Source organism: Eriocheir sinensis, chromosome 19, assembly GCF_024679095.1.
Source record: "Eriocheir sinensis breed Jianghai 21 chromosome 19, ASM2467909v1, whole genome shotgun sequence".
In the NCBI taxonomy this organism is placed as follows: domain Eukaryota; kingdom Metazoa; phylum Arthropoda; class Malacostraca; order Decapoda; family Varunidae; genus Eriocheir; species Eriocheir sinensis.
This window is the reverse complement of record NC_066527.1, coordinates 2,087,314-2,105,846: the sequence shown is the minus strand read 5'-3', so window position 1 is coordinate 2,105,846 and position 18,533 is coordinate 2,087,314. Positions and strand designations below refer to the sequence as shown.

At 44.5% G+C, this 18,533-nt stretch overlaps 1 protein-coding gene across 1 annotated transcript in view; it reads right to left on the bottom strand.

Moving 5' to 3' along the window:
- Nucleotides 1-695: 695 nt before the first annotated feature.
- Nucleotides 696-18,533, bottom strand: part of LOC127000508 (nephrin-like) — a 227,886-nt gene continuing 210,048 nt past the window's right edge. The window contains 6 exon segments of the mRNA XM_050864237.1: nt 696-1,994; nt 8,368-9,220; nt 11,173-11,315; nt 14,135-14,347; nt 14,692-14,836; nt 15,341-15,454. Coding sequence (XP_050720194.1) covers nt 835-1,994; nt 8,368-9,220; nt 11,173-11,315; nt 14,135-14,347; nt 14,692-14,836; nt 15,341-15,454 — 2,628 coding nt within the window. The 3' untranslated portion in view covers nt 696-834.

The window sequence follows — 18,533 nt, the reverse complement described above, 5'->3', positions numbered from 1 at the left end:
GTTTTTTTCTGTGTGTGTGTGTGTGTGTGTGTGTGTGTGTGTGTGTGTGTGTGTGTGTGTGTGTTTTCTTGTTGCTCTTTTATTTACTGTTGTTTTTTTTAGTATTTTTTGTTTTGTTTTCTTTTTTAATGTTCCTCATCTTCATCTTGTCTTTTCTTCTTATCTGTTTTATTTTGGTTATTCTTCCTTTTTTTTCTCTTTTATTCTGCGATGTGTGAACCAAAACGAAAATATAATCATTCATTCTTTTTTATTCCTCTTTTATCTTTTTTTTCTTCTTTCAGCATCATCCCCATTCTCCTCCTCGTCCTCATCTACATCTTCTTTTTCCTTCTCTTGTTCTTGTTTTCTTATTCTTTTATTATTTCTCCTTCTCTTGTTCTTGTTTTCTTATTCTTTTATTCTTTTTCCTTCTCTTGTTCTTGTTTTCTTATTCTTTTAGTCTTTTTTTTCTTCCTGAGTAAAACATTTTGGAGCAACTCTGTTTTTCTATGTGTGGGGGGAAGTTTTATTTTCTGTATTTTTGTCCCTGCATCGATCTTTTTTTTATTTATTCACTTTTCAGTTGTTTCTAAAGCAGAGAGAGGATGCTGTAGTCCCTCCTCCCCCCCCCCCCCTCTCTCTCTCTCTCTCTCTCTCTCTCTCTCTCTCTCTCTCTCTCTCTCTCTCTCTCTCTCTCTCTCTCTCTCTCTCTCTCTCTCTCTCTCTCTCTCTCTCTCTCTCACTCACAACAACTCACTCGCACTCTCATTCTCACACTTATAACCTAAGACTTACAAATACAACAGTTAACGTCTTCAGGGAGTAAAAGGAAAACGGGATGTGACGTCAAGATTATCTCTGATTGGTGGAGGAGGAGGAGGTGTCTGCGCGCTCCCCGTTTTCTTTCCCGTCCCTTTTCCCTTCCTCCTTTTTACTTCTGAGGGAGTTTTGCCGCACGAAGTCGTAGGGAAACCGAGGACGACTAACACTAACATCGGGAGTCGTAGTAGTGGTAGTAGGAGTAGGTGGTGTAGGAGTAGCAGGGGGAGGAGGGGTAGTTAGTGGTGTTGCAGCGATGTTAGTGTTGTTTGGGTCCTGCGTTGTGAGTTTCGACGCTTTATTCGGAACGTTTTTGTAGTGATGGTGTTGATGCTGCTGATGCTGTTGGTGATGCTGCGTGGTCACATTCACAGCATCAGGAGGCCGCCGCGTTAGGCTGTTCGAGCGCAGAATCGTCTGTTGCGTGCGTTGAACAGGGCTTTGCGTGCGCTGCGTGTGCTGGATCGGGCTTTGGGTGCGCTGAACTGGGCTTCCTGTACGCGTTGGGCTGTTCGCCGTGTACTGCCCGACACTGCTGCTGCGTTGAAGGCGTTGCGCGGGTGTGTCCTGGAGCTGCGTGGGTGTGTGGGCGTGGTGGGGCTTGCTGGGGTCATGCTGGTGGTCGTGGGGTCGATGCTGGGGTATTGGGACACTGGGGTTACCGACTTGTGGGGTTGGGACTGTCTGGGGTGGCGGCACACGACTTTGGGGTGATGGAAGAACTTGAGTGTAGGTTTGTGAGTCTGTACGTGTGTGTGCGTGTGTGGGTGGGTGTGCTTGCATGTGTGGGTTTGTGTAGGCGTGTGTGTATGTGTGCGGGTGCGTGTGTGCGAGGCTTTGTGCATGTGGGTGCGTCCCTGTGTATACCTGTGTCTGTGGAAGCGTGTGTGTGTATACTGGTGTCTGTGGGTTGGTGTGCGTGTAGATCTGTGTCTGAGGGTGGGCGTGCGCGGGCGTGTGTTGGGGTTGACTCTGTGGCTGGGCGTGGGAGGCAGCGTGGAAGCTCTGAAGTGACCCCCGACGCACGCCCTCCACGACTTGACCCTGTGTGGGGGCGGCGTCTGTCTGGGGCGGGCGTGGGGTGTGGGCGTGTGCCGGAGCGTTGGAGGGTTTCGGGCGTGGCAGGCTGGCGAACTTCGAGGGCGTGGGTTTCCTTTTTCTTGGCCCGAGTGTGGCGTAGGTAGCCGGCGACCCTGGGCAGGAGTGAGAGAGCATAGGTGAGGTACTGATGATAAAAAACAAAAAAAGAGACAAGAAAAAAATTAGGGTGAAGGAAGAGGGTATCGTGGAGGTAGAGTAAGAAGAGAGGGTGATAATAAGCGAGGAAGGGAACAAGAGTGAAGAAAGCAGGGATAAGGAAGAGAAGGGTAATTTGAGGGTATTTCGGAGGTAGATTAGGAAGAGAGGGAATCTTAAGGAAGGAAGAAAGAGAATAAATAGATAAAGAAAGTAGGGAGAAGGAAGAGAGGGGACATTCAAGGGCACTGTATAGAATAGAATAAAAGGGAAACAAGAATATTTGACAACGACCTGAAACGAAGAATGGTAGAATGGAAGGGAAGGTGAGACAATGCTAATAGAGGAAGAGGGAGATTATTGAATGAAGGAAGAAAACAGGAAAGGGTATATGAAAGGACAGAGATGAATAGTGATAGAAAAGGAGAGGAAAGAAGAGGCTCAGATTTAGATACGGCTAATACAGGAAGAGAAAAGTAAATGCATGAATGAAGAAATGAAACAGAAAATAAGTTATGAAAAGGAAATAAGGAAATTCTAACTGAAAACGAGGTGAACGGATAGGCAATTTAAAGGATGTACCAAGAAATATAGAAAGGCACAGCAAGGAATGATGAAGTAGAGGCCGTGCAGGGAACCAGGAAGTAGGAGAGTGAGAATTGGAGGAGAAGGGAGGAGTGGGGAAGTTAAAAGGCGTCGGGGTTTCCTTTAGGACTCAGAGAGGAAGGAGTCAAGAAGGAGGCGAAGAAGCGTTCAAAAGGAAGGGAATGGCTGTGAATGGATTGAGGAAAGAAAGGAGATTAAAGGAAGGGAGGAAGGGAAGTGACGAGGTGTTGAGAGAGAGAGAGAGAGAGAGAGAGAGAGAGAGAGAGAGAGAGAGAGAGACGAACATGAGGTAGAAATGAAAACAAAATTACTAAATGTAGCTTAATATTACTTAACCAACACACACACACACACACAAAAAAAAAGACAGACAAAGAGAGAGAGAGAGAGAGAGAGAGAGAGAGAGAGAGACGAACATGAGGTAGAAATGAAAATAAAATTACTAAATGTAGCTTAATATTACTTAACCAACACACACACACAAAAAAAAAAAAAGACAGACAAAGAGACAGAGAGACAGACGGACAGAGGGAGACGGACAGTGCGCAAAAGCTTTGGAAATAGTCTCTTTGTGGCAGGGAAATGTTCATGCTCTGCTTAACACACGAGGAAGAGTGAAAAGAGGAAGCGAGCGAGTGTTCCCGGAAAATGTTAGAGTCGAAATACAACGGAAAAGTAGAGTAAGCCAGATAGTAACTTTCCAGCGAGTAAATAAGTAGGTGAAATAACATTGCTGCCCTCAGAAATATAAAAGAGAGGCTCCCCGATATTATAATATTAACATGGGGGAATAAGTTTTGCTCATTGTTGATGGAAAAAAAAAACATTAAAGGGGATATAATCGTAGTAGTCTGCATATGACGGATAGAGATGATAAAATAAAGTAAATGATGTAACTCTGCCTTCAAAATAAAAGGAGGCTCCCACGATATAGTACTATTTACTTGGGGGGGGGGGGGGGGGGGAATTTGCGTTCGTTGTTGATGGAAAAAAAGTTAAAGGATATATAATCGTAGAAGTCTGCATATGACGGATAGAGATGGTAAAATAAAGTAAATTATATAACTCTGCCTTCAAAAAAATACAAAAGAGGTTTCCCACAATATAAAGCTATTTACATGGGGAAAAGGTTTTGCTCGTTGTTGTTGGAAAAAAAAAAGTTAAAGGGTATATAATCTTAGAATAGAAAGGTTTCAAAATATTGTTCTGGAAAATAAAAATAGAAAGGGTACAAAATATAGTTCTGGAAAAAAAAGAATACGTACCAAATATAGAAAAATTTAAAGTGGTACCAAAAATCATTGTCAGGAAAAATAGAGGAGTTACAAAAAAAAACAGAGCTCTGCCGGAACGTTCCCTAAATTACCGGGTGTTGCAAGTTTATGAAATGCTACACCACACTTTATGACGGACAAGAGAGCGGCCCCGGTGTAGTTAATGAAGGAAAAAAACGGTTAATGAATATACTTGTGTAGATGCTTTGCGCTAATATATGCTTCCCGTAAATATATAAAACCTGATACAGCATTTCACATCTTCGGCGTGCGTCCCAGGTGCAGGTTAATTAAGGTGGACTCGCCGGGCGCAGGTAAGTGGCGGCGTAAAGTTAGCGGCACTAATAACGCTGCCCAGGTGACCCCCGCCCGCCCAGGTGACGTCCCCTTCCCCTGCCCAGGTACCCCCCGCCCGCCCAGGTAACTCCCGCCCGCCCAGGTGACCCCCGCCCGCCCAGGTGACGTCCCCCTCCTCTGCCCAAGTACCCCCCGCCCGCCCAGGTAACTCCCGCCCGCCCAGGTGACCCCCGCCAGCTCAGCCCCCCCCCCCCTCCCCCCCATGTGAGCTTGTAACCATGTGAATCAAGTCGACGTTCGCGCCCCAAATATTTACAGCTTTGTCTATGAGCGATGACGACATTTCTTTATTCTTGCTTCTTTTGTACAGCGGTCGTGAAGTTATTTGTTATCATATATTGCATTTGTCTATGTGCTTGTTGATTTATTTGTGGGTTTTCTTATCCAAGCATACGTTTACTTATGTTTTTTTTCTTGATTTTTGCGTTCGTGGTTATTAGTTCATTTAATTGTTTGTATCTGTTTGATTCCCCTCTACATATGTGTTCGTTAATCTATATGCATTTTTTTATCCATTCGTCCGGCTGTTTATCTTATTATAGAAAACTTCATGTAATTATTTCAGTTTACCCAGTTGTTCGTTTTGCATAATCTAATTCATCGGTTCGTTTACTTATTTAATCATATAATGCACAAGCGAGAGAAAAAGCAACGATAACAACAACAGTATTATGGAGAGTTAAACAGCACCAGCAGCAGGTTGGTCCTTCGTGAGCCTCAGCGTCTGTAGGAAAAGTAGGACGAGTTTCCACACCGCACCATTATTGTCTCATGTAACCAACGCGTCGACATTACATATTCTCGGAAATGTTTTTTTTTTTTTTTTTTTTTGTTCGTCCAAGCTGCAGGTCGCGCGGCCATGGACACTAAGCCCTTCCGAGTACGTGTTTCTTGCGCCCTCAGTATTTTCAGGAAAGTTGAGAGATAAACTAAAGTGAATTGTATGTTTCTGAATATTTTTTTTTTGGACTTATCACTTTTTTTTGGGTGGAATAGTATTATTTTTGCATTCTTCATTATCTGTTTTGTATTTCTTGTTTTTTCCGTTTTTTTTATATATTTGTCCTTGTTCCCCTTTTTTGTTTCATAATCCTCTTGGTTTTTTTTTTTTTTTTATACATATTTGTTTCGTTTTTTTTTTTTTTTTTTTTTGTTTTTTGAGGCGAGCAGTGACCTCAACCTCCCCAAACTGCTATTCTCTTTTTCTCTCCTCCTGATTAATGTTTCCCTCTTTGGGTAGCCCGGAGCATTATCCGATCAGGGGCTCATGTTTCTTTACTTCTGGGAGCTTGAGGGATTTGTGGTCTCAGGGGTTCTATGTCCCTCGCTCTCGGCTATCAGTTATTCTAACACCTGATTTGGCTTCATTGGGATGGAACTGCAAACCTTCCTTGAAAAATTGTAACTCTAATAATGAAATAAAAGGTAAGGTCTGGGTCGAGGTTTTCTTTCGTAGGTTAGGTGAGGTAACAGTCAGTCCAGCACCATAATATGGGTTGGTTGGGATAGGGCTTGCAATCCCTCCCTGATGTCACTCCACCAATAAAGAGATATAAAGTAGAGGTCAGGGTTGAGGTTTACGTTCCAAGGGTGGGTGAGGCAACGCCCTCTTCACCCATTGCCACTCCCCGCCAACTCCATTGCCTTTCCCCACCTCCTCCATTGATACCATACCCCCACCCATTGCCTACTTCTCCGTCCCCCTTTGCCCCCTCACCCCCACCCAATGCCCATCACCGCCAACCCCATTGCCCTTAACCCTTATACATTGCACCCCCCCTGCCCCCGTCGTATCCTCCTATTGGTTGACTGATTGATAGAATTTAAACATCCGCCTTGCATCAACAATAACAGCAATAAAAATAAAGATCCAACCACTACCGCTACGACCTATCTCGCCGTTAGCAACACACACGCACACACACACACACACACACGCATGAATGGAATTGCTAAGGAAACATCACACTCTCAGACACCACAAAGGAAAAAAAAACACCACATCACCACCAGCGCCATCACCTCCACTTTCCTTGTCGTCGAGAGAGAGAGAGAGAGAGAGAGAGAGAGAGAGAGAGAGAGAGAGAGAGAGAGAGAGAGAAACACGAACATGACCAGAAAAAAAGTAAAAAGGGAAAACAAAAGATACCAAAGAAAAATTTAAACAACAAGACCAAACTTACAAATATTTCGCCATTGACCGTCAACAAGAACGAAAGAAAAAAACAAACAAAAAGAAACGAAATAAAAAAATAAAAAAAGAGTGAGAAGGAAGAAATAAGACAAAAAGAAAAAAAACGAAACGAAAAAACGGAAAATAAAAGAAAAAGAAACAAAAAGATACGAAAAAACGAAAAAAATAGACAAAACAGAGAAAGAAAAAAAAGAAAAACAGGAAAAGATTGGAAAAAAGAGAAAAGAGAAAAACAAAGATAAACGAAAAAAAGGGAAAAAAAGTAACCAACCAGCTAACAAGCGCCCACGTTAACCATGTTCCCGTTTTCTTCTCTGCGGCTGATGGAGCGAGGGCAGACTGAGGTGTTTTTCTTTTATTTGATTTCCCGCGCTATATTATGTTTCCCGCGTCGCCCGCACGATGTGAAGCCAAGGCCAACTTCGAGAGGCTTCATTTGCCCCCCACCCTATCCCCCACCCCTCCGAGCCTCACTTTATCTAATAGAAGACACCCAAAAGCCTCCTCCACCTTCTCCTCCTCCTTCTCTCCTCCTCCTCCTCCTCCTCCTCCGCCTCTTCCTCCTCCTCCTTTTTCTTCTTATCGCCTCTCCTGCTCCCCCTTCTATCTTTGTTCCTAGTTGTTTTGTCCCTTTTTTCTCCTTCTCTTCCCCTTTTTTCTCCTCCTCCTTTAACGTTATCCTCTTTTTAACCTCCCTATCTGTTTTCTTCCTTTCTGCTTCTTCGCTCTTGCCTTTGTTATCACCTTTTTTTTTTTTTTAATCTCCTCTTCTTCCTACACCTGTCTATTACATCTGCTCCTCCCTTCTCGTCTTCCTCTCTTCTGCCGCTTCGTTTTTGTTGTCTCTGGCTTTCTCCTCCTCATTTTCATCATCATCTTCTTTTTCGTCTTCTTTTTCTTTTTCTTTCTTCTTCTTCTTCTTTTTCTTCTTCTTCTTCTTCTTCTTCTTCCCTCAAATGGGGCAATACGTCTGTGAAATTCTTATCGTTTTGTCTCCTTTTTATTTCTTCTCTGTCTTCTTAATCCTCCTCCTCCTCTTCCTCTTCCTCTTCCTCCTCCTCCTCCTCTTCCTGCGTTGACTTAATCCTGTATCTCCATCACCTCCTCCTCCTCCTCCTCCCCCTCCTCCTCCTCCTCCTCCTCGTCCTCCTCCTCCTCCTCCTCCTCCTCCTCCTCCTCCTCCTCCTCCTCTTCCTGCGTTGACTTAATCGTGTATCTCCATCACCTCCTCCTCCACTTCCTCCTTTATCTCCTCCTCCTCCTCCTCCTCCTCCTCCTCCTCGTCCTCCTCCTCTTTTTCCCCTTCATTTACTTTACTTCTCTTTCCACTTTTCCTTCCTCTTCTTCCTCCATACTCCTCCCTCTCCACCCTCTTCCCTCTCTCCCTCCCTCCTTTCACTCCTATGAATATTCAGGTCTCTCTCTCTCTCTCTCTCTCTCTCTCTCTCTCTCTCTCTCTCTCTCTCTCTCTCTCTCTCTCTCACCCCTTTTAAGCTTTTACCACCTTATTCTCTCTCTCTCTTTCCCTCCCTCCCTCCTTCCTTTCTCTCTCCCTCCCTCACTCCCTCCCTCCCTCTCTTACTCCTATACAAGGTTTTCCTCCAATATTTTGTCTTTTTTACTTCCGTGTTTTGAGAGAGAGAGAGAGAGAGAGAGAGAGAGAGAGAGAGAGAGAGAGAGAGCAAGCAAGCAAGCAGGCAGGCACAGGAAGAATGAAATATGCATGAACCCTTTAAACAAAACACATTTTTAATCACAATTTTCGCGAAACACACACACACACACACACACACACACACACACACACACACACTCTAGTAGGACTTTCATGACTTAAAGGACCCTAGGACTCTCCCATATGGAAGACTCCCCAATGAAGGACTCTCTTATAGGACTCACCAGGAAGTAGGGACAAGGGGGACGGCTGCTGCTGCTGGGGATGAGCCGGGGGGGGCACGGTGGTGGTGGTGGTGGTGGTGGTGGTCAGGTCATGTTCCTGGGCCCTGAGGTTGCACAAGCCAGAGGGATTAAGCCCCGTGTAAGCTGGGGGAACCTGAGCCGCCCCCAGTACCGCCCCAGTTCGGTCCCTTGAAGCCTGCGAGCGGAGAGTCTGATCTGATAAGGGCGTCTGTGTTTGCGTCTGTGTCTGGTAGAGGGCGGGGGCGTAGGCCGTCTGCGGGTGGTGGTGGTGGTGTTGACCGTGGTGGTGGTGCTGGCCGTGGTGGTGGTGCGGGCAGAGCGGGTGGTAATGCTGGAGGTGCGGGTGTGAGTATTCATAACCGCGAGAGTAGTCACTTTGGAACGAGGAGAGGGACACTTGGTCGGGGTTCTGCGTGTGGTGTTGACTCTGCGGCGTGTCGTAGGTGCTGGAGGGGATCGTTGACGTGGAGTCCTCGCTGATGGTGCGTTGGGGGATCGGACTAGCGCGCGGTGACCTGCTAAGCCCAACACCAACACCAGGAACACCAGAAGGGGCCGTGGATGTGGTGATGGTAGTGGTGATCGACGGGTTGTGGTTCCTCGACCCGGCCATTCGCTTCACACTCCCTGGACTCATTGTGGCGGAGTAGATGGTGTTGGCAGCGCTGGTGGTGGTGGTGGTGGTGGGTGTGGTGTTCGTCTTTGTGGTGGTGGTGGTGGTGGCGTCACCACCACCACCGCGTTGCCCCACCAGCACCCCGTTGAGGCGAGGCGTTGGGTCGTGGGTTGTCACCTTTGCGTCGAGGTCGTCGAGACTGGTTTGTTGGTCTTCCTGCGAGGGAGAGAGAGAGAGACAGGGGTGAGGAAGGAAGAGGAAGAGAGAGAACATGACAAAAGATAAGAAGTGTAATGATGATAATGAGAGAAATATGGTGAGAATGAGATGCTGATAGAAGACAAGAATGAGAGAATGAAAGAGAGAACGAGAGTAAGAGATTGATGAAGGACGAAATTGCAAGAATGAGAGAGTAGGAATGAGGGAATAAAAAATGACGAGGGTGAAACGGAGACAAGAGTTGAGAGGGAAAGAGAGACATGAGGGGCGAGAAGGTTAATGGTAAAGGAAATTGAAGAGTTGGAGAAGGAAGAGGAGGCAGTGAATGTGAGAGAAGAAGAGGAGGCAAGTGAAAATAAATAGGAGGAAGGAGGAACAATAACAAAGGAACGGATAGAGTTTGATATCTGAAAAGACCAAGAAAGATAAAAGAAGATATAGAGAGGGAGATAGAAAAAAAATAACCTTACAAGAAAACGAATAATTGATAGTGATGGAAAAGTGATTAAATGATAAAAAAGTGATAAAGTAATAAGACATAGAATAAAGAAGGCAAACATTATGATCATCGCAACAGATGCCTCCAGAAATATTAACAAAATGCTCCCGAAATATTTATAAAGGGTCCCGAAATCCTAATAACCGCTCCGGATATATTCCCAAAATTGTTCCGGCTACACTAACAGCAGTAAGCCGTTGTTGTAAAATAGTGCCAGGGAAATATATTGAGCGTTAAATGCAGGAAGAACTTGCATCATATTGAAAGGGTCGGAAAGTATTAAATGTCTGAGAGCGAGAGAGAGAGAGAGAGAGAGAGAGAGAGAGAGAGAGAGAGAGAGAGCGCATCTAGAAGGTGAAAAGAAAATTATTGGAAATTGCGGAGTGTTGAAGTGAAGTGAGAAAAGAGAAGGAGGAGAAAAAGGAGGAGGAGGAGAAGATGGAGGAAGAAGAGGAGGGATTCATGAAATTTCCTTGCTTTTATGGAGGTAAAAAGGAGGACGAGAAAGAGGAGGAGGAGGAGGACGAGGAGGAGGAGAAAGAGAATTATAAGTAAATGTATTAAATCAAATTTGCTGGAGCTGGAGGAAGTGCTAAAATGGAGAGAGAGAGAGAGAGAGAACGTTTACTGCTTCAAAAATCGTCCGTGTACGTTTTTTGAGTGCGAGGTGAATGATTTATGTACACACGCCACTCCCCTGTGTACGTTTGAGAGTGAATTCCCGTGTACGTGTTTTTTAGTGGTGACACTTTGCTACCAATAGTGTGTGTGTGTGTGTGTGTGTGTGTGTGTGTGTGTGTATACTTTCCTCTCCGGCCTCTGTAATCCTTTCCTTCCCTTATCCATTCTTTTTCTTCCCTTTTTCCTCCATCCTCTTTTACTTCCCTTCTCTCCCCTTCGCTATCTGACAGTTCTTCCTCAGTTTTCTATTTCTTTGATTTGGTCTATCCCATTTCCCTTAATTTTTCCCTCCTTTAAATTCTCTTCCTTTTCCCTCGATATCACACTATTTTCATGACTATCCCTTCCTTTTTTTTCCGCTCTGTTTCCTCTAATTTTACCCTTTCCGTTTTCTCTCTTCCTTCCTTTTTCTTAATTGCCTTTAGTTCTTCCCTGATGCTACTTTGCCTTCTCTTCCTCCCATTATCTCCATTTTCATTTTCAGTTTCCCTCTACTCTCTATTCTACATCCTTCACCTTCCATTCTTTTTCTCTTTTATTCTCTTCTTTCTCTCCTCACTTCTTTTTACATAGTTCTCACCGGAAACTACTTTTTTCCTCTTCCTCTCGTTTTTACTGTTTTCCTCTCGACTTTTCCTTCTCCTCTCTCCCTTGTACTTTCTTCCATTCCACACTTTCATTCTTTTTATCCCTTTTTCCTCCTCTCACTCCTAAACAGCTGCCTATCTTTCAACGCTTCCATGTTTCCCCTCACCTGCTCTATACTTACCTGGTAGGGCGGCGGGGTGGAGGGGTGCAGCGAGGGGGTCATGGTTGTGAGGGAGAGGTGGTTGTCGCTGTGGTGGAGGCCCGGGGTGGAGGCGGGGGTCACGCCGTACACGTCCACCGCTACGTTCTTGGTGGAGGAGGAGGCTGTGGAGGAGGAGGAAGAAGAGGAAGTTGGGTTAGTCCATCTGTGTGTGTTGCTGTCTTTCTCTTATTTTTGTTATGTCTGTCTTTATTTATTTATTTATTTTCTGTTTGTATTTTTCTTTTTTTCTCTAAGTCTGTATCAATTTTTATTCTTCTATTTTCTCATATTTTTTTTAATTGTTTGTGTTTCTTTATATTCATCTTTCTGTATATCTTCCTTTTTTCCTATTTATATTGTTACCTTTTTCTGTTCCTTTTTGAGTTAAGTTAATTGATGTTTTTTTACGCGTCACTCATCCACTTCCTCCCATTTCTCTCTTTTTTTTTTATCTACCATTTTCCATCATCCAAATTGTCACTCTTTTTCTGTTTCCCTTCCTCTCTCCCTGACTCAATTACCCCCCACCCCCCCACCCCCACCCCCCGCCGCCGCTTTCTCTTTCACTCCCTCACTCTCGCTCCCTCGCTCGTGTACCCAGTCGCCATATAATTCACTTGAGGCAGCTGTGTGAAACGACTCCTCTATCTCTCTGTATCCCATTAAACGTTTGCTGTCTCTTTCATTAACCGTTCAAAAAGTAGACAGACACGGAAGTTCTCTCTCATTCTTCTTTAAACTGTATTATTTCTTTATACGTTATACTCTTTATACTATCTATACTTAATATTCTCAATAAAATCCCTTATTCTACTTCATCCAAACATCTTCTCCGTCCCACCGCATCAGTACCTCCTCTTTTACTTCGTCAGTCCTCTTCGTTTCCTCACAGCCATAAATACTCCAACCATAACATTCATTTTTCCAACGTTTACGACCCTACTTCATATACATCCATCTTGTCCTCGTTGTGTCATCCATTCACCCCTTGACACACACACACACACACACACACACACACACACACACACACACACTCACACTAACTATTCCTCCCTCTTGCTTTTACCTCAATCAGTCAGTCACTCAATCAACCTTTCCCTCCCCTCTTTCAACATACCTCTCCCTCTCCCTCCCTCTCCCCTCCGCTCTATTCTCTCCCCACTCTCTCCCCTTCCTCTCTCCTTTCCCCACCTTCCTTTGCTGATGACACTAAGGTGGGGGGAAAGGCCCTCACAAAGACCGACTGCGAAATCATTCAGAAAGACCTCAATCACATTATCGAATGGTCGGAAAAATGGCAAATGTCCTTTAATGTTGACAAATGCAAAGTCATGCACATTGGGTCCAGAAATAATAACCACACATACATCATGAATGGGAAACCTCTGCAAGCGATGCAGGAGGAAAAGGATCTTCGAGTCACTATCAGCAGTGACCTGAAACACGCGAATCACTGTAAAAAAGCATACAACAAAGCCAACACTATGCTCGGGTTCATAGCGAGGAACTTCGAGTGTAAAACGCCAGACGTGATGCTATCCTTGTATAATTCCATGGTAAGACCGCACCTCGAGTATGCAGTACAGTTCTGGTCTCCTAATTAAAGAAAGGACATTGATTTACTGGAAAGGATTCAGCGACGCGCCACGAAAATGATACCAACCTTAAGGGCTCAACCGTACGAGGAACGACTCAAGCTACTCAATTTCTTTACATTAGAGAAAAGACGCCTACGAGGAGATATGATTCAAGTCTTCAAGTATCTGAAAAAAATTCAATAACGTCGATTACTCCAATTTCTTTGAATTGCAAACTAACCTTAGAACTAGAAATAACGGTTTACCCATTCAGTCGAGTCGATGTAACACAGACATCGGAAGGAGTTTCTTTTCAAACCGAGTCATCCGTCACTGGAACAATCTTCCTTCAGATGTAGTAAATGCGAATACTATCAACTCCTTCAAATATAGAATCGACCGTCACTTCGCTGCGTCGGGAGTAAACTGAATATTGAGTTGCTTTCATCTGCTCCTCAATATCGAGGTGCTTTCATCTGCTCCTCAATGTCGAGGTGCTTTCATCTGCTCCCCAGGCCCCAGGCTGTCGAGCAGATTAAATCACCAAAGCGGGCAACCTCGTAATGAGCCAATAGGCTTTCTGTTGCCTGCGTTTCCATGTTTCCATGTTTCCATGTTTCCCTCTCTTCTCTTCTTTCCTCACTCCCCCCTCTTCCTCTCTTCTTCCCCACTCCCTTCTCCCCCTCTCTCCTCTAAGCACCCTCCCTCCTAGTCCCTTTAAAACACTCTAGTTGCTCCTCTTGAAACATTCCTTTGTAGCCCTAAAAAATCACCCCACTTGCCTCTCTCCCATCACAACCCTTAGCTGCCTCCCTCTTCTATCCTGCCTCATACCGCCTTAAAATTCCTCATTCGCGCTCTTTAAACACTCAAGTTACTCCCCTTTGTCCCTTTGCTTCTTGACCCGACAAACTCTAAGCAATCCTCTTCAGTCTCCCTTATATTTCCTTAAAGCACCATATTCCTCACCATAAAACCCCACACTCACTGCCCTCAAAACAGCTCACTCAGTCTTTTTAAACATTCCTTTGTCCCCCTTAACTTGCCCCTCTTCTTAACCTCAGCTATCTCCCTCTCTTCCTTCCCTCCTATCCCCTTAAAGCATCCAACCTACACCCCTTAAAACGCCGCAGTCACTCCCTACACAGACACTACACTCCCCCCAATCACCCTACTCCTGATAAACTCCACTCATCCTCTTAAAAAATAACTCACCTCCTTTCAAAACGCTCCCCTTCACACTTGCTTTCCTTAATACCACCCACTCACCCCCCTTCAAAACGCTCTCTTAACACTCACCCTCCGTAACCCCCCCCCCCCCCACTCTCACCCCCATCAAAACGGTCCCCTCAAACTCTTACCTGAAGCGCCCCTGTTGAGTGCCCGCCGCCTCACGAAGCATCCCACGATGGCCACGTTGAGAGCCAGCAGCGCCGCGCCACTCAGGGTCACGAGCAGGACCATGAGGCGCGGGAGGCGGGAGGAAGGCGCAGAGGACCCCCCCACGCCTGTTGCCTGCGTGCGTGACCCCCCCACTGATGACCCACCCGACACCGTGAGCTGACCCGGGGCACCTGTGTTGGAAAAGAGAATTATGTTGTTGTTGATGCTTGTTGTTTTGATATTGTTCGTTAGTGGATAGAGTTAAAGAGAGGGAAGATATTGAGGATGATCTGTCAGGACGAGAGAGAGGAAGGAATAATAACGTGTAAGGAAATATTCTGTAGGTAGTTTAAAATAGACGGTGTTGGGAAGAGGGTCAGGGTGTTGTTGATGTTGTTTATTCGTTTAGATAATGTTCGTTGGCTTGTACGTAAGGGTATGACGCTGCCTGACTGAACAGAATGAGTCGTAAGCAAAAGTTGATGGTTTAGACACAGCATAAGCTTAGACACAGGCGCGAGGTCCTCTTCCTTACCTCGCGTGGTGGCGGCGACCTGTGGCGTGACGTAGGAGGAGTGTCCCTGCGGGTTGTGGGCCTGCACGGTGAAGAGGTACTGAGTGTCGGGGGACAGGCCGGCTACCGTGACCCCGTGCGACGCCCCCCCGGACACCTCCACCATCTGCAGAAGAGAGAAGGGAATGGATGAGATGGGGTAAGAGAGAGATGGGAATGGGAAGGGATTAGGAGGGAAATAGATGGAAGGGGAGGCGTTTGGTGAGGTGAACTTGGATAGAATAGGATTGGAGGAAAGGAAATATATAAAGATTGAACATCCCTGCCTCCCAATCTTCTCTACCACATCTCTTTCTACACCTCCTTGCCTTCCTGTCTATCCTTTACCCCTCACCCTGCACCACCACCCTATCCCTTCCCATCCCTGCCTTACTATCTTAATATTACTCCCCACTCCCTCCTCACATTCACTCCAGTCCCTTATTCTCCCTGTCATTCTAACTATCTATATATCCCTCCCTCCTCACCCCATCACTACCCCTCCTGGGCTTTCTGTCTATATATTCCTTCCCTCTTCCTCCTCACCTACCCTCCAGTCCCTTCCCTTCCCTGCCTTCCTACCTATCTGTTCCTCTCCCCCTCCTCCTCACTCAGTCTCCCCTTTGCTTACCTGGTACAGCGTCGACCCCGCGGCCCTGTAGCGCACGGTGTAGCCTCTCGGAAGCCCACCACCGTAATTAGGCGACCAAGAGAGCGTGATGGTGCTGCTGCTGGCGTTGCTTACCTGAGGGGAAGAGAGAGGGAGAGGGGGACTTATTGTGAGGCAATGATGGAAGGAAAAGTGATGGAGAAGGAGAGAGGAGGGATAGAAGAAGGAAAGATGGGGAGAGGGAGAGAGGTGGAGAGCTTATGCTGGGTAGTGATGGAGGGAGAAGTGATGAAGAAGGAAAGTGTTGTTAGAAGGAATGAGGAGAATGGCGAAGGAATATAAGAACGGAAGATGGAAGCTTGAAGGAAGGAAGAGAGAAAGAGAAAGGAGGAAACACTCTGCTCTAGTGATGGAAAGAGAAACAAAGGAGAAGGAAAAAGCTGTTAGGAGATAGTAGGAGTAAAAGCCTAACGATTGGAAGAAACGGGATGGAAGAATGGAAGGGTGAAAGAAAGGCAGGGGCAGAGAGAGGAGAAAGAAGCATTGGAAGCCATGGAAGGAGAAGAGAAAAAGAAAGAAGGAAGGTGTTGTAAGGAGAAATGAGGAGAAAAGACTACGGATGGATGAAGAAAGAAGGGAAGGAGAGAGAGGGACAGAGAAAGCAGGAAGACTATGGAAGTGATGGAAGGTGAACTCATGGAAAAAAAAGGCTGTCTGAGTGTATATGATAATTTTGAATGTTGTAAGGAGAAATGTGGAGGAGGATGGATGGATGAAGAAAGGAATGAAGGAGAGAGGGAAAAATAAAGAAGGAAGACTATGCTGTGGAAATGATGGAAGGTGAACTAATGGAAAAAAAAAGACTGTCTGTGTGTATATAATAATTTTAGTTTTCCTTGATGCCCTTTCATGGATCTCAATAACAATAATGATGATAATAATAATAATAAAAGTAATACCGAGTCAAGCGCAGAGATTACACGCCTCCCAGTTCATGTAAGTTTTATTAGTTCGTGGAAAAAGGCACATTTATTATTACTATTTTTTGCTTGCCATTTACATCGTGCGGAAATACTCACTCAGAGCGCCTCCCAACGAAGCTTTTTGAATAGAGGTGCGCGGGGCGTGAGTCTGTCTGTTATTAAAGCACGGCGCGGGGAGGGAGGAGGGAGGGCAGGAGCTAGCTTTTGTTTGTGTTGTGTTATTTATAGTGTTTTTTTTTCGTCTTTTTTGTTTGTTTTGTATATTTGTGTTTGTTATGTTTGGTTCATGTTTGTTTGATTTGCTTCGTTTCATTATTATTTTTGTTTTATTGGTTTAGTTTCGTCATTGTCTTGATTATCATTATCATTCATTTTATTGTTTTGTTTTGTTTTCTTGTTTTAGTTCTGCTTGACTCGCTCAGTTTGCTTCGCTCAATCTCTTTTCTTTAACTTGTTTTACGTGCATTGTTTCTCTTTTTCTTCTTTGTTTTTAGGTGAGCAAGAATAATGAACATGTGCTAGTCTATATATGTTTTCTTCGATTTAAAAAAAAAGACACGCTTCTTTTTTTTACTATTTGTCTCGCTAAAGAGAATATTAAAACGAACTACAACTGAGGATTTTTAAATGGAAGTGTGATGAATATGACTTTTCTGGCAAGCACGAAGAGAATGAGGACAAGAGTTTTTGTTAAAGAGAAAGCCATTTTTTTTTTATTTACGTTTGTATCGGAAGAAAATATTCTCCCCGATGACTAGTAACGAAGCTTTTGAAATGTAAACGCGTAGTGCACAATATTCCGAGCTAAACACCGGGAATACAAGCGTCCACGTTATGTAGTTATTTGTTTCCTAAGGTTTTATATCGTAAGGATATACTCGCTCAAAAGACTAGGGTTGGTATTACAGACACTTTCGATTCTCACATCAATTATTTTTAAAGCTCAAAGAGCGGGTCAGTTGGGTTGTTTCTTCAGGCTCATGGTACAGAAGAAGGGTCAAACTACCACCAGGGTCATAAAACTACTCATGGAAATGCCCAAAACTCCAACGAAACCCTTGTCAATTATGTTGTTCTTGGGCTGCGACATGTCTTGTAATTCGACCCTAGGAGCCGTATTCTTAAACATTTCGACCCCAATTCACACATACTTAACAAGGCTTTTATAGGAGTTGTTAGCATTTCCAGGGGTTCTTTTATGATCCTGGTGGTAGTTTGACTCTCCTTCTGTAGCACGAGCCTATAAAAAACACTCATTAGAAACCGATTAATCTCCTCTTAGACCTTTGGAAATAGTTGATGTGAATGGCAGCAGCGTCTGAAAATGCCACCCTATTAAGTGCCGAAGTCTTTGAAACAGAAACGCGTATAACAAACTAAACATTCCTAGTTCATCACGGAGAATATTAAAAGTCCGACTGTTTTGTTTCGTATTTGTTTTGGAGTTTTTCTTCTTTACTGTTTGTTTCGCAGGGACTTAAATGCTCTCTCGCCTGACTAGAAACAACGCTTTTTGAATTAGGTCCGCAAATCCTCACTTTTCATGTTGGGCGCGGGGAGTGTGATTGCAAATGTAGGTTTTTTTTTTTTTTTTTTAATTAAGGAAAGTCATATTTATTTTATTATGGCAAAAAACGGAGGATATTTTTTTTTTAATTACATAGATTTTTTGACATTTCTTTTTGCCTCTCCTCATCTGGATCTTGAGTGAAAAAAATATATAACAAAGGCTTTCTCTTTTCTTACACATTAAATAGAAAAAAAAATAACGACTTTGGTTAACGGTTGAGATTTTTTTCACTCTTTGCGTGGAAAAAAAATATAAAACAGCTTCGGTATATAGCACATTTTTTTTTTTTTTTTACATGTTTCCGGCCTTTGCGTCAGATTTCTCGTTTTTTACATAGCATCTGATAATTATTACCGAAGGTTTTCTCTTTTATTTCGTATTAAATCAGAAAATAATGTAACACGACCTTGGTAAATGATGTAGTTTCTTTTATTTTTACTTTTTTTCACTCTTTGCATCTCGATCTTTGCAAAATAAAAAATACCCCCGGAGATTTAGAGGATTTGCGCGCAGAGAGGCAGGTGCGGGAGAGGGGGGGGGGGGCAGCGGCGGCGTACCTATGATGGTTTACCTGCGTGGGGGGGTAAGGGGGTTGGCTCGTGTGCTCAAGCGGCGTTCACCTGAGCCGCCGCCGCCAGGTAATGGCTTGATAAATCCCCTA